At 47.1% G+C, this 12,378-nt stretch overlaps 1 protein-coding gene across 2 annotated transcripts in view; it reads right to left on the bottom strand.

Moving 5' to 3' along the window:
- TKTL1 (transketolase like 1) overlaps window positions 1-12,378 on the bottom strand; it is a 37,824-nt gene that overhangs the window by 9,523 nt on the left and 15,923 nt on the right. For both annotated transcript variants that reach the window (XM_006166986.2, XM_006166987.1), the window contains 2 exons: window positions 1,446-1,610; window positions 370-526 (listed from right to left, as the gene is read on the bottom strand). In XM_006166986.2, coding sequence (XP_006167048.1) covers window positions 370-526; window positions 1,446-1,610 — 322 coding nt within the window. The remainder of the gene's footprint in view (window positions 1-369; window positions 527-1,445; window positions 1,611-12,378) is intronic.

The following is a 12,378-nucleotide window of genomic DNA, read 5'->3' as shown; positions in this document are numbered from 1 at the left end:
AGCAGGAGCAGGCCAGCCAGTGGCTGGGAGCAGCCTCTGCCTCCACTGTTCATGCCCCGGTAACCTGTGGCAGGAAGGTTTCTGGGACTCTGCTGTCCCTGCTCAGGTCCAGTAACATGGCCCGACACATGAGAGGCGCTCTGGACGGACAGAGTGCGAGCTCTACAGCTGTTAACACCCAGGAGATGGCTTCCAAGATTTTACCCACAGTGCCCAACACTTAAAACGCGACGTGGCTTCGTAAAGAAGTCGTCCTGGGTACTCAAGCTTCACAGATCCAGCAGCAAGGTTACGGGTCACCCGATCGCATGCTCATCTTTCCCTGTAGAGGAGCCAGGCTATGGAGGCGCTGGCTCTCGAAACGCATACCGACAGACACCCCGCAGTGGGAACCAACGAGGTTGATGTTGGCTTGAGACATGGTTCCCATCCGGATCTGATCGAATGCTCGGGTCAGAAAGGCAGCAAAGGTGCTAGCGAAGGCGATGGTCCGACCGTGGGTGGCGCAGCCCAGCGCCACGCTCACCTGCCACACAGAGAACAAGAATCAGAATCCCACGGGACCCAGTCCTGTCCTGTCCTGTCCTGTCCTGTACTGTCCTGCCCTGCCCTGCCTTGCCTTGCCCTGCCCCACCCCTGCTCTCAGCACACCCAACTGCTCTGCAGTCCCAGTGTGTCTCGTCGTCTTTCTTCCTTTTGCCTGCATAGGCTCTCACTCTCTTGCGACCCCCCTGCCTCAGCCTCCCGAGTAGCCGGGACCACTGGCACGCACCACCATGCATGGTCGTTCCATTCTCGTCTCCCACATTTAGCACCCCATCCTCCCTGCCCTGTCCACCCAGGTGGCCTCCTGGAGGGGAACAGGGAGTGAGTAGATGAAGTCTGTCTCATCTGCCTTCTGCCTGCTGTGGTTCCACACGTCCTGAAGGCCAACTGGCCATCCTGGACCTCACCTCACTCACGCCCTCTCCAAGAGGCCACCAACCGTGCAGTGGCCTGCTTCGCTCCCGTACTGTACAGCTTCCCCTGTCCTCTCGGATCATCCTGCCGCCATTCAGACACGCACCGTCACCTTCCATCTCTGCTCTCTCACCTCTACCTCGTCCGCCACACCCCCCACCTCTGTTCTCCGTCCCCGAAAGGCTCTCAACGAGCCACCCCTCCCGCCAGTCACGCGTTCTCATCTTTTTTTTTAAAGAATTTTTTTCCTCTTTAATAATTACTTTTTTATTTAATTTGATTTATTCATGTATTCTTAAGTTGAGTAGAGGAAGACACAGAGAGAGAGAGAGAGAGAGAGAAACTGAGAAAGCAAATCACCAGGTCTAGGACTCGAACCGTGGTCAGCCATGTGGGAGTGTCCAGCACCTTGGCCGCCACGCCACGTGTCCAGCAAGACCACAGGTACTGAGAAGGCCTGCGAGACACCCGCCCAGCACACTCACCATGTTTTGCTCAGCAATAAAACACTCGATGAAGCGCTCAGGATGCTCCTTCTTGAATATCTCAGAGAAGGTGGAGTTCTTGGTGTCACCATCCAGCACAACGACTCTGTCATTTATATGGCCCAGCCTAGCCAGAGCCAAACCACATGCCTTCCGAGTGGCCACCTAGAAGATGGACAGAATCGCGGGTCTGAGTTTCTTAGGGTGCATTTAGGAGAACAGCATAATTTTTACAGAATTACACATCATCGCCGACTTGGATGAAGACTGTGAACTTGTGCATCCACAGTCATCTCCTTTAGGGTCTTACATATGGATTACCAGCCAACCTAAGGTCCCGACTTGGCCCACTGGATGCCGATTTCTTAAAAACCTGTCTCGCACATGGCTGATGTGGTACCTGGCTTTTTCTCAAATCATGCTTTTCAGTTCACTTCCTCCTACCCCAACTTCCCAAGCAGGAAAAGACACCACAACTCCTCAGCGGGGTGGCAGGCACGCACAGTGCTTGCGGCGGTCTTCAAGTGCTCTGCTGTATTCACGGTCCACCGTCTCGACCTTTATAGGTCCTTTACTGGCTACATCTGCCTCAACTACACTCACTCCCTGCCCCACCACCCAGCATATCAGAAATTGGAAACTGCCTCCGTGGCTTTTCGATCATAAAACTCGTTAATACTGGAAAAAGTTACATTTGAAATGCAAACTTTACATTCATGACGGCAATAACTGAGGGATTCCACTAGGACATTCTTTGAGACTGTACTGAATTTATGATTCACTCTAGGAGAGAACTGACATCTTTTTAACACTAGTTTCTTTCTTTTTTCCTATAAAAAAGAGAAGAAACAAGGTCCATCAGTTTCCGAAACTGCTATGCACCGAATTATCACACAACCCAGCCATTGTGCTCCTGGGTATATACCACCCAAGAGAAAACATACTCCTGTACAAAAACGTGCACACAAACGTTCAAAGCAGCATTATTCCCAATAGCCACAGAGCCGAGACGGCCCAGGTGACTACCAAGGGAAGAATGAACAAACTGTGGTACCGTTAGAACATGGAGATTATCTGCCCATGAAAAGGAATGACGTGCTGGCACATGCCACAACCCCAGGTGAACAAGTGGAAGAAGTCAGACACAAAAGATCACCAATCGTACGATCCCCTTGAAGGCGTGACACGTCTAGAACACGCCAACCCAGAAAGACAGAAAGTATTTCAGGAGTTACCCAGGACTAAAGGGTGGGGATGGGGAGAGACTGCTCACAGGGAAGGGGGTTTCTTTGGGGGGAGTGATGGAAAAGTTGTCAGACTGACTCTGGTGGTGACAGTGCAGCCCTGTCGATCCGCTACGGACCCCTGAGTTATACATTTTCGGTGGGTTAATTACATGGTCTATGGATTATTCTTCGATAAAGCTGTTAAAAATCAGCACCTGGGGGGACCAGCAATTAGCGTAATGGCTATGTCACTGGACTCCCACGTAGTAAACCGCAGTTCGCGTCCCGGACTGGTGGCTTAAAACTCACGCCGGGCGCGTGTGCGTGCGTGCCCAAGATCCCGAGAGGAGAACGGAGGAGAAGGGACTGCGGCGTGGCCATCCCCCCTGGGGGGTGATTTCTCGCTTTCTGTCTCTCTCTGTCTGGCGAGTGCACGTGCCCTGTAGCGAAAACCTCTCCAAAAAAAAAAAAAAATCAACACCTGGGGGCCAGCAGGTGATGTGGTGGTTAAGGCGCTGGGCTCTCACACGGCGAACCGTGGTTCAAGTCCTGGACCCATTTCTCTCTCTGGTGAGCGTGCTGACCCTGTAACAAATTTTTAAAATAGCAATAAAGATAGATAAATCTTTTAAAAAGGTGTCTTCTGCAGCCTTTGTCTTGTTTTTTTTTTTTTTTTTTTTCTGTCTTCATTCAGCCACACAGGCACCCTAATGTAAGAAATGGACTGATCTTTGCCCATTTGTTTTGCTACCAGCTCTCTTACTGGACTCCGTCCTCAATCTAACCACTTCCAGTTGATTCTCTGGGGCTTTGCAGACAGATGACTGTCACTTGCAAAACAAAACAAAACAAAACAAAACAAGACTTGCCTTCTCCTTGTGGGTACTGACTCTTTTGTTTATTTACAACGGCCAGCACTGCCAGCAGAGCTCAATCTCTGACAGATTGAGAATACTTTAACCATTAGGTTTGGAAAGGACTCCAGATGGAAGATGTCTCGATCCAGATCAAATGGAAAAAGTATCTCGCCAGTCACATCTCTCTCTCTCTCTTTTAGGAGAGATTTTTGCTATAGTGCGCGTGTGATCGTCACAGAGACAGACAGTGAGAAATCACCCCCCAGGGGAGATGGTCACACTGCAATCCCTCCTCCTCTATTCTTCTCTCGGAATCTTGGGCATGCATGCATACGCACCCAGCATGAGTTTTAAACTGCTGGGTCCTGGACTTGAACCGTGGTTGAGTACGTGGGATTCCAGCGACATAGCCATCATGCCATCTGCTGGTCCTCAAATTTTGTTTGAACTAAGAGGGAGCACCACTCAACAGGGCCTAACTCCTAATTCCCCAAGAGGAATGAGGGCCAGCTGGAGGTATGGTGGTTAAGACAGCGGGATTCCACGAGCTGAATATGTGGTTCGAGTTGCAGACCCCATGGGTTGAAAAAACACACTGAATGGGTGTGAGCACCTGCTCAAAATTCTTAGAGAAGGGATTGTGGTGTGGCCATTCCCCTGCTGGGGAAAGGCAGGGCAGTGATTGCTACCTCTCCTCTGTCTCTGCATCTCTCTTTCTCTTTCCAGGAGCAGAGGCGCCCTACAGCAAACTAAAAGAAAAACAGGAATAAATGATTTGTATAAGGTGCTGTGTTTAGCACATAGATGGGAACTTTGAAAAGCTCACCAAAGGGACCAGCAGATGGTGTAATGGTCACGTCACTGGACTCCCACATGCTCTACCACAGTTGGAGTCCCAGTCCCGGCGGCTTAAAACTCATACCAGGCACATGTGCGTGCATGCCCAAAATCCTGAGAGGAGAAGGGATTACAGTATGGCCATCCTCCCGGGGAGGAGCAGGGTGGTGGTGGAGATTTCTCACCTCCCATCCCTCCAGCAAGTGCGCACAACCCCTATAGCAAAACTCTCTCTTAAAAAAAGAAAGAATGTGAGCAAAGAAAGAAAACAGATTTAAGCATGAGTTTATTTTGTAATGAACAATTATTTTGTAAAATTATTATTTATTTAGGTACCAACAGATGGTGTAATGGTTAGGTCACTGCACTCCCACATAGCTGAACGTGGTTTGAGTCCCAAAACCGGCAGCTTAAAACTCCTTCCAGGCGCGTGTGCGGTCATACTCAATCCTGAGAGGAGAATGGAGGAGAAGGGCTTGTGGTGTGGCCATCTCCCCTGGGGGTTATTTCTTGCTTTCTGTCTCTCCGGTGAGCACATGCAACTCCAGCAAAAAGAAACAAAAACAAAAACACAGACAAAAAAACTATCTTAAAAAAAAAAAGAAAGAAAAACTATTGGGACCAGCAGTTGGCATAATGGCTATGTCTCTGGACTCCCATGCAGTCGACCGTGGTTCGCGTCCCGGACCTGATGGCTTACGAGTGCATGCGCCCTACAGCAAAAACAAACAAACAAATAACTTCTCCAAAAAAAAAGAAAAGAAAAAGAAAAAAAGAAAAACAATTTTCTCATAATAAAGGGTTATAGAGTTTTTCTTTCTTTTTTTAAAAAAAAAATAATGATTTAACTTGATTTATTATTTTCTTCTTAATTATTACACCAGAGAGAGATGCGGGGAGGGGTGCCGAGAAAGCAAGCTGCCAGGTCTGCAACTTGAACCGTGGTAGGCCATGTGGGAGGCTAGCACCTCAACCAGCACGACGACTCTTGCTGGCCCCTTGGTACGAAAAATCTGAAACCCGTACACGGTATTTTTTATAAGACTCATCTCTCACAAACTTTTTTTTAAACAGCTGTTTTGCTACACGGTGCACATACCTGGCTGGAGAGAGAGGCGAAGGGGGGTCAGAAATCACCCACCGGTGTGGGGCCCGGCCCCACAGCCATCCCTTTGCCCCCATTCTCCTCTTGGGATTTCAGGTACAGACGCACATGAGCCCGGCATGTTTTTCAAGCTGCTGGGTCTGGTACTCAAAACAACACAGCTGGCCAGGGTAGGATTCAGCCACCTTAGCCTCCACGCCACTGGCTGGTCCCCACAAACTGTTGAAAGACCTCACATATACACACAATTATGCCGTTCTCCCCTCTTTTGACCTAAGAATACCAGAGGGAATTATATTAGTAAGTCCCCAAGAGCAATGAATCGTCTACTCTCTAATGTAAACTTCATGGATTCATGTTCTTCTTTTAATGTGCTAATAATGGAGCTGAGATTTGGTTAATGTTTCGTTTGCCACGTTTATTATGTTAACGTTCCTCAGTGAGGCCGGTCTACAGGTTTGCCTTCTGGGCTACATGAACAAATTGAGAATGACATTTCTGTCTCCCTCCATACTTGGAAGCACTGGAAATAGCTCTTAAATGGCCTATCCCTTGAAAGATAAGGATAAATCATTCTCCTAGCCTGGTGCACAGCTCTTGGATGGTCTGCTCAATTGTTTGTTTTTTTTTAATGTGGTAGAGGGTATGGTGTGCTCGTCAGAGAGAGGAGGAGAAAGCACCCCCCAACCTCTGCAAGGGATGTGATCACACCATAATCGCTTCTCCATTTCTCCCTTCTCTTGCGACTGTGTGCACACATGTGCTCCCGGCATGTTTTCAAGCCACCATGTCCGGGACCTAATCTCTGTGGTGGGCCACGTGGGATCCGGGTGCCAATCACTGAGCCACGGGCTGGCCCCTACATTTTTGTTTTTTTCTTGTATGACCACATCTGTGTTTACATTGTTTGTATCTGTTTTGGTCAACTTTGGTATCTTACTTATTCCTAAACAACAGTACCCCCGCATCCCATTCAAACTGACAGATGGTCATATGCTCACCACAGAGACAGCAGTGAGGGACAGGGAGAAAGCACCTCCCCACAACGATGGGGCGTGATCGAACCACAACCCCTTCTCCTCCGTTTTCCTATTCTGTTGGGGTTCTGGGCACACGTGTGCACAGGCCCTGAGTGTTTTTCAAGCTACCAGGGGCTGGGATCTGAACTGCGGTTCATCAGCTATGTGGGATATGGTTCCCTTAACTACTATGCTATGGGGCTATCCCCCCCCCCGACATATTATCATATCAATTAACACTTAGTTCCTACGCTTTTCCCATAATTCTTTAAGCATTCTTTGCATCTATGGTTATCTCCAATTGCCAATGATTAATTTATATCTTCACAATCTTTATCTCTGTTAAGTAGGCTGGCTAATGACTTGAACTCTGTATTGCAAATTTAAATTGGAAGAGCCAACTCTCGCCGCCTTTGTATCTTAACAGAATTTATTGTTTTTGAACTGATTTTTGATGAACTGGCATGATTTCTTAATACATTTTTTTGTATTCATACTTCTTCTTTAATAAAAACATTTTTATAAATGCTTATGTAATTTTATCAGTTTTCATTATTATTTTATTTAACTTTATTTATTTTAATTTGACCGGGAGGCGGGGGGGAGAAAGTGAGAAACCAAGCCTCCTGGTCTGGGACTTGAACCACGGTCGGCCATGTGGGAGTCTGGCAGCTTTAACCATACCACCTGCCTGCCGCTACTATCACTTTTTAAAATTTGCTATAGACCATGTGCACTCACCAGACAGAGACAGAGGTGGGTGAGGGGAGAAAGAGATAGATAGAGAGAGAGAGAGAGAGAAAGTCACCAGGACCGGAACTCAAACTGCATATAGGAGTCCAGCACCTTAGCCATCATGCCACCTGGTCCCCTATTCATACTTCATCTTTAAAAATGTAAAGTTCCCGGGACCAGCAGTTGGCATAATGGCTATGTCACTGGACTCCCATGTAGCCGACCGTGGTTCGAGTCCCGGATCCGGTGGCTTAAACTCATGCCAGGCACGTGTGTGTGCGTGCCCAACATCCTGAGAGGAGACTGGCGGAGAAAGGATTACGGCATGGCCATCCCTCCTGGGAGGTGATTTCTCGCTCTCTCCCTGTCGCTCCATCTCTCTCTGTCTTTCTGGCGAGCACATACACCCTATAGCTAAAACCTCTCCAAAAAAAAAAAAAATTTAAGTTCCCATAATCCTGCCTTTGAGAGAGAAACACTTAAGAATTTGGTATCATTTCTCCAAATATACTTTTCTGTGCCTTACCATACATATGACAACCCTTCTTAAGATTTTCTATGCAGGGCCAGCAGATAGTGTGGCGATTAAGGCAGCTGGATCCCACATGACTGACTCTGCGGTTCAAGTCCCAGACCTGGCGGCTTGAAACACATGCCAGGTGTGTCTGCGTGGGGGCACAAAATGTCAAGAGGAGAATGGAGGAGATGGGACTGCGACATGGCCATCCCCTCCTCCCAGCCCCCACCCCCAGGGCAGGTGCTTGCTCACTTTCCCTGTCTCTGTCTGTTGCAAAAGCACACGCCCCACAGCAGCAGAAAAAGATTCTCTACATGCAAATAAACTATAGCCTATGTTGCCCAGCAACTTCCCTATTTTCACACTAATCTGTGCAAGGTCTTAGCCTCTCCTGCTGGGTTGTTCCCAGTTCTGGTATCTTAACTGATGTTTCAGTCAACACCCACTCCAATAGACCTGTCTGTACACTTCCAAATACGTGTTTCTGAACAAATTCCAGTAAGTTGTATGGCTAGTTTGAAGGGTGTGAACCACTGGAGGGTTATCACTATCACCGAATCACGTTTTGATAATACGCACTTTTCCCTTACTCGTTTCTTTTGCTTTTCATTTGTTTTCTAATTTCTCAAGTACTCATTTATCTTAAACCACTATCACCAGACCAAGAAAAGAGAAACCACCCTCAAAATTTCTCCAAGAAAGGAAAAAGAAGAAGGCGCCCCAGGCTGGTCAATTCACTCCTGCAGGTCCTGAAGACCCTCCTTATTTTGAGGCAGTTACATCATAACATCTGTCCGGAATCATAAAAGACTCCGTGACTCCATATCACCAAGGCAGTACCATGCACAAAGAATAAAAACAAGAGGCATCTCACTGCCCAGCTTCAAAAGAGATCACAAAGCGGTGATAATCAAAACAGCATGGTACTGGCACAAATACAGACACACAGACCAATGGGAACAGAGTAGAGAATTCAGGAACAGACCCCAAATCATACAGTCATCTGATCTTTGACAAGGGTGTAAGACAATGCAGTGGAGAAAAGAAGGTCTTTTCAGCAAATGGTGCTGCTGGAAGAACTAGACCTACAGAAGAAAATGAAACAACTCCCATCTCTCACCATTAACAAGAATCAACTCAAAACGGAACAAATACTTAAACTTAAAGCTGGGAAAAAAAAAGAGTAGAAAACATAGGGGGAAACTCCTGATGCTGGAGTAGGCGAAGTTTAAAACAACAACAACAAAAATTTTCAAAAAAAAATTTTATTTTCATTCTTTTTTTTTTTTTGGAGAGGTTTTTGCTACAGGGCGCATGTGCTCACCAGAGAGACAGAGATTCAGAAAGTGAGAAATCACCCCCCAGGGGGGATGGCCAAACCACAGTCCCTTCTCCTACATTCTCCTCTCAGGACCTTGGGCACGGACACACATGCGCCCGGCGTGAGTATAAGCCACTGGGTCCGGGGCTCGAACTGCGGTCGATTATATGGGAGTTCAGCAACATAACCATCACGTTAAGTGTTGGTCCTTCATTCATTTATTTTCATTTGACGAGAGAGAGAGAGAGAGAGAGAGAGAGAAAGTGAGAAAGCAAGCCACCAGGTTTGGGACTTGAACTGTGGTCAGCCATGTGGGAGTGTCAGCACCTTAACCACCATGCCGCTTGCTGTTCCCGAAGTAGGCAAAGCTTTCTGAAGTAAGAAAAGCACAGGCAACAATCCTCAAAATGGACAAGTGGAATTACATCCAGCTAAATGCTTCCTCACAGCAAAGGAAACAATTAGAGTGAAAAGACAACCCTCGGAATGGGAGACAATACTTGCCAAGCATTCCTCAGACAAGGGAACGATATCCAAAATATATAGAGAACTCAAGCAGCTCGCCTATTTAAAAAAGGAACAATCCAATTAAAAAGATGGGCAAATGAATTGAATAGACAGCTCTCCAAGGAAGTTCAGCAAATGACCAAAGGCAGATGAACAAATGTCCCAGGTCTCCTGTCAGAAGGGAAATGCAAATTAAAACCACAACGAGATACCTTTCAACCCCCACTAGAATGGCTAGGATCAAGAAAGAAAAATAAAAACGACCAGTGCTGGTGAGGCTGCGGTGGAAAGGGCACCCTCTTACATCCTGGGTGGGAATGTAGATTAGCACCACGTCTACAGAAAACAACATGGACGTTCCTACATGCAAAACTACCATATGACCCCGTAATCCCACTCCTTGGTATTTACCCAAAGGATACAAAATCAGTCAGAAAGACACTTGCACGTCCACGTTTATTGTGGCATTGTTCACAATTACTGAAACACGGGACGGCAGGCCGCATCCGGCTGGAGGGCTTAACGGATGGGACCCGAGGTTCATCCCCTCCCCCACTCGCCTTCGGACTCTCCCGGTTTGTTGCTTGGGACTTTGAGACGAGCTTGTGCCCCTCCCCGCCCCATCCGGACACCCGGTCCAGCAAAGGGCCTTGCCTGTGGCTGGAGGGCTTAATGGCTGTGACCCGTGGTTCATCCCCTCCCCTCCCCCACCTTTGAACTCTCAGGACGTTGGCATTTTGTATAGTTGTGCACCACAGGATCTCTTCTTTGTTACCGAGCTGAAGGTCAGTGGCTCAGTTTCAGCCGCACCTGGTCTCTAGAAACAGGGAGGACTTTGGGTCACCCGGGACAGTTGACAGCGGTGCAAGGTGCTGGTGAGCAATGGGAAGGCAGAGCAGAAGAGAGATCACCAACTGCCTACACCTGCACGCCTCTGAATGCTCAGAGATACCTTGAATAATTCAGGAAGGAACGTACAGATCACCAGATGACTAGAAACCATTGAAGAGGCACAAGAAATATGAGCAACGAAAAAAAAGTCTCCCCCCACCCCCACGAAGGGAAAAACCTCAATTCCTCATCACCCACAGACAACACAGTGGAATTCGTGGAAATGTCGAATAAACAATTCAGAACATCTGTAGTGACCAAACTAAGTGAGATAGGAGAGAAAAGGGACGACGAGCTCCAGGAGATGAGGAAGTCCTTTTACGATTTGAAAGAAGAAATAGACACCATAAAAAAGAATCACACAGAATTGTTAGAGATGTAGAATGTGATACAGGAAATTAAAACCTTCCTTGAAAATATTAACAGTAGATTAGATCACGCAGAAGATCAAACCTCGAATGTAGAATACAAAACCTCTGGCCTAGAAAAAATGATCAAAAAGGCCGTCCCCTTTCCGGTTGGAACCATGGAGGGCGTTCAAGAGAAGAAAAAGAAAGTTCCTGCTGCGGCAGAAACCAAGAAAAGGTTCCTGCTGTGGCAGAAACCAAGAAAAAGGCTCCTGCTGCGGCGGAAGCCACCAAGAAAAAGGTTCCTGCGGTGCCAGAAACCCTTAAGAAAAAGCGAAGGACTTTTGCAGAGCTGAAGATCGAGCGCCTGAGAAAGAAGTTTGCTCAAAAGATGCTTCGAAAGGCAAGGAGGAAGCTTAACTATGAAGAAGCTAAGCAATAATCATAAGGCATAGGGACAGACGTACAGAACAGAGATTTGTGTGGCCAGGATGGCAAGAAAAGCTGGCAACTTCTATGTACCTGCAGAACCCAAAACTGGCGTTTGTCATCGGGGTCAGAGGGATCAATGGAGTGAGCCCAAAGGTTCAAAGGGTGTTGTGTTCGAAAGGTGTTGCAGCTTCTTCGCCTTCGCCAGATCTTCAATGGCACCTTTGTTAAACTCAACAAGGCCTCAATCAACATGCTGAGAATTGTGGAGCCATATATTGCATGGGAGTACCCGAACCTGAAGTCAGCAAATGAACTGACCTACAAACGTGGCTATGGCAAAATCATTAAGCAGCGAATTGCTTTGACAGATAAGTCTTCGATTGCTCGATCTCTTGGTAAATTCGGCATCATGTGCATGGAGGATCTGATTCATGACATCTATACTCTCAGAAAACGCTTCAAAGAAGCAAATACCTTCCGGTGGCCCTTCAAATGGTCTTCTCCACGAGGTGGAATGAAGAAAAAGACCACCCATTTTGTAGAAGGTGGAGATGCTGGCAACAGGGAAGACCAGATCGACAGACTTATTAAAAGGATGAACTAGGGTATCCACCATGATTATTTCTGTAATCTGGTCAGTAAACAAACAGTGGCTGTTTTCAGACTGAAAAAAAAAATATATATATATCAAAAAGCCTGAGAAAACAGCCAAGAAAAATGAGGACAAGATACCAGAAATACTAGGCTATCACCAAGCACCCAAACATCCGGATAACTGGTATCCCAGAATAGGGAGAAAATAACAAGGCCATTGATAATCTATTCCATGAAATCCTGGAAGAAAACTTTCCAAGCCTAGAGAGGCATTCAACTATCCAGACCTGAGCAATACATAGGACCCCAAACAGAGTCAAACCCAACAAGATCTTCTCCAAGGCACATCATAGCCAGAATGGCCAAAACCACAGACAAAGACAAGATACTAAAATCGGCAAGAGGGAAACATCAAGTGACTTACCAAGGTTATCCCATCGGGCTAACATCGGACCTCTCGTCAGAAACAATGCACGCAAGGAGGAGAGGCAAAAACGCAGGCCTCTGAGATGTCTACTGAACTTGAGCTCTGAAAAACTACTTTC

The sequence above is a fragment of the Tupaia chinensis genome, unplaced genomic scaffold (genome assembly GCF_000334495.1).
Source record: "Tupaia chinensis unplaced genomic scaffold, TupChi_1.0 Scaffold144382_1, whole genome shotgun sequence".
Classification (NCBI taxonomy): domain Eukaryota; kingdom Metazoa; phylum Chordata; class Mammalia; order Scandentia; family Tupaiidae; genus Tupaia; species Tupaia belangeri.
This window is presented reverse-complemented; position numbering and strand designations above follow the sequence as displayed.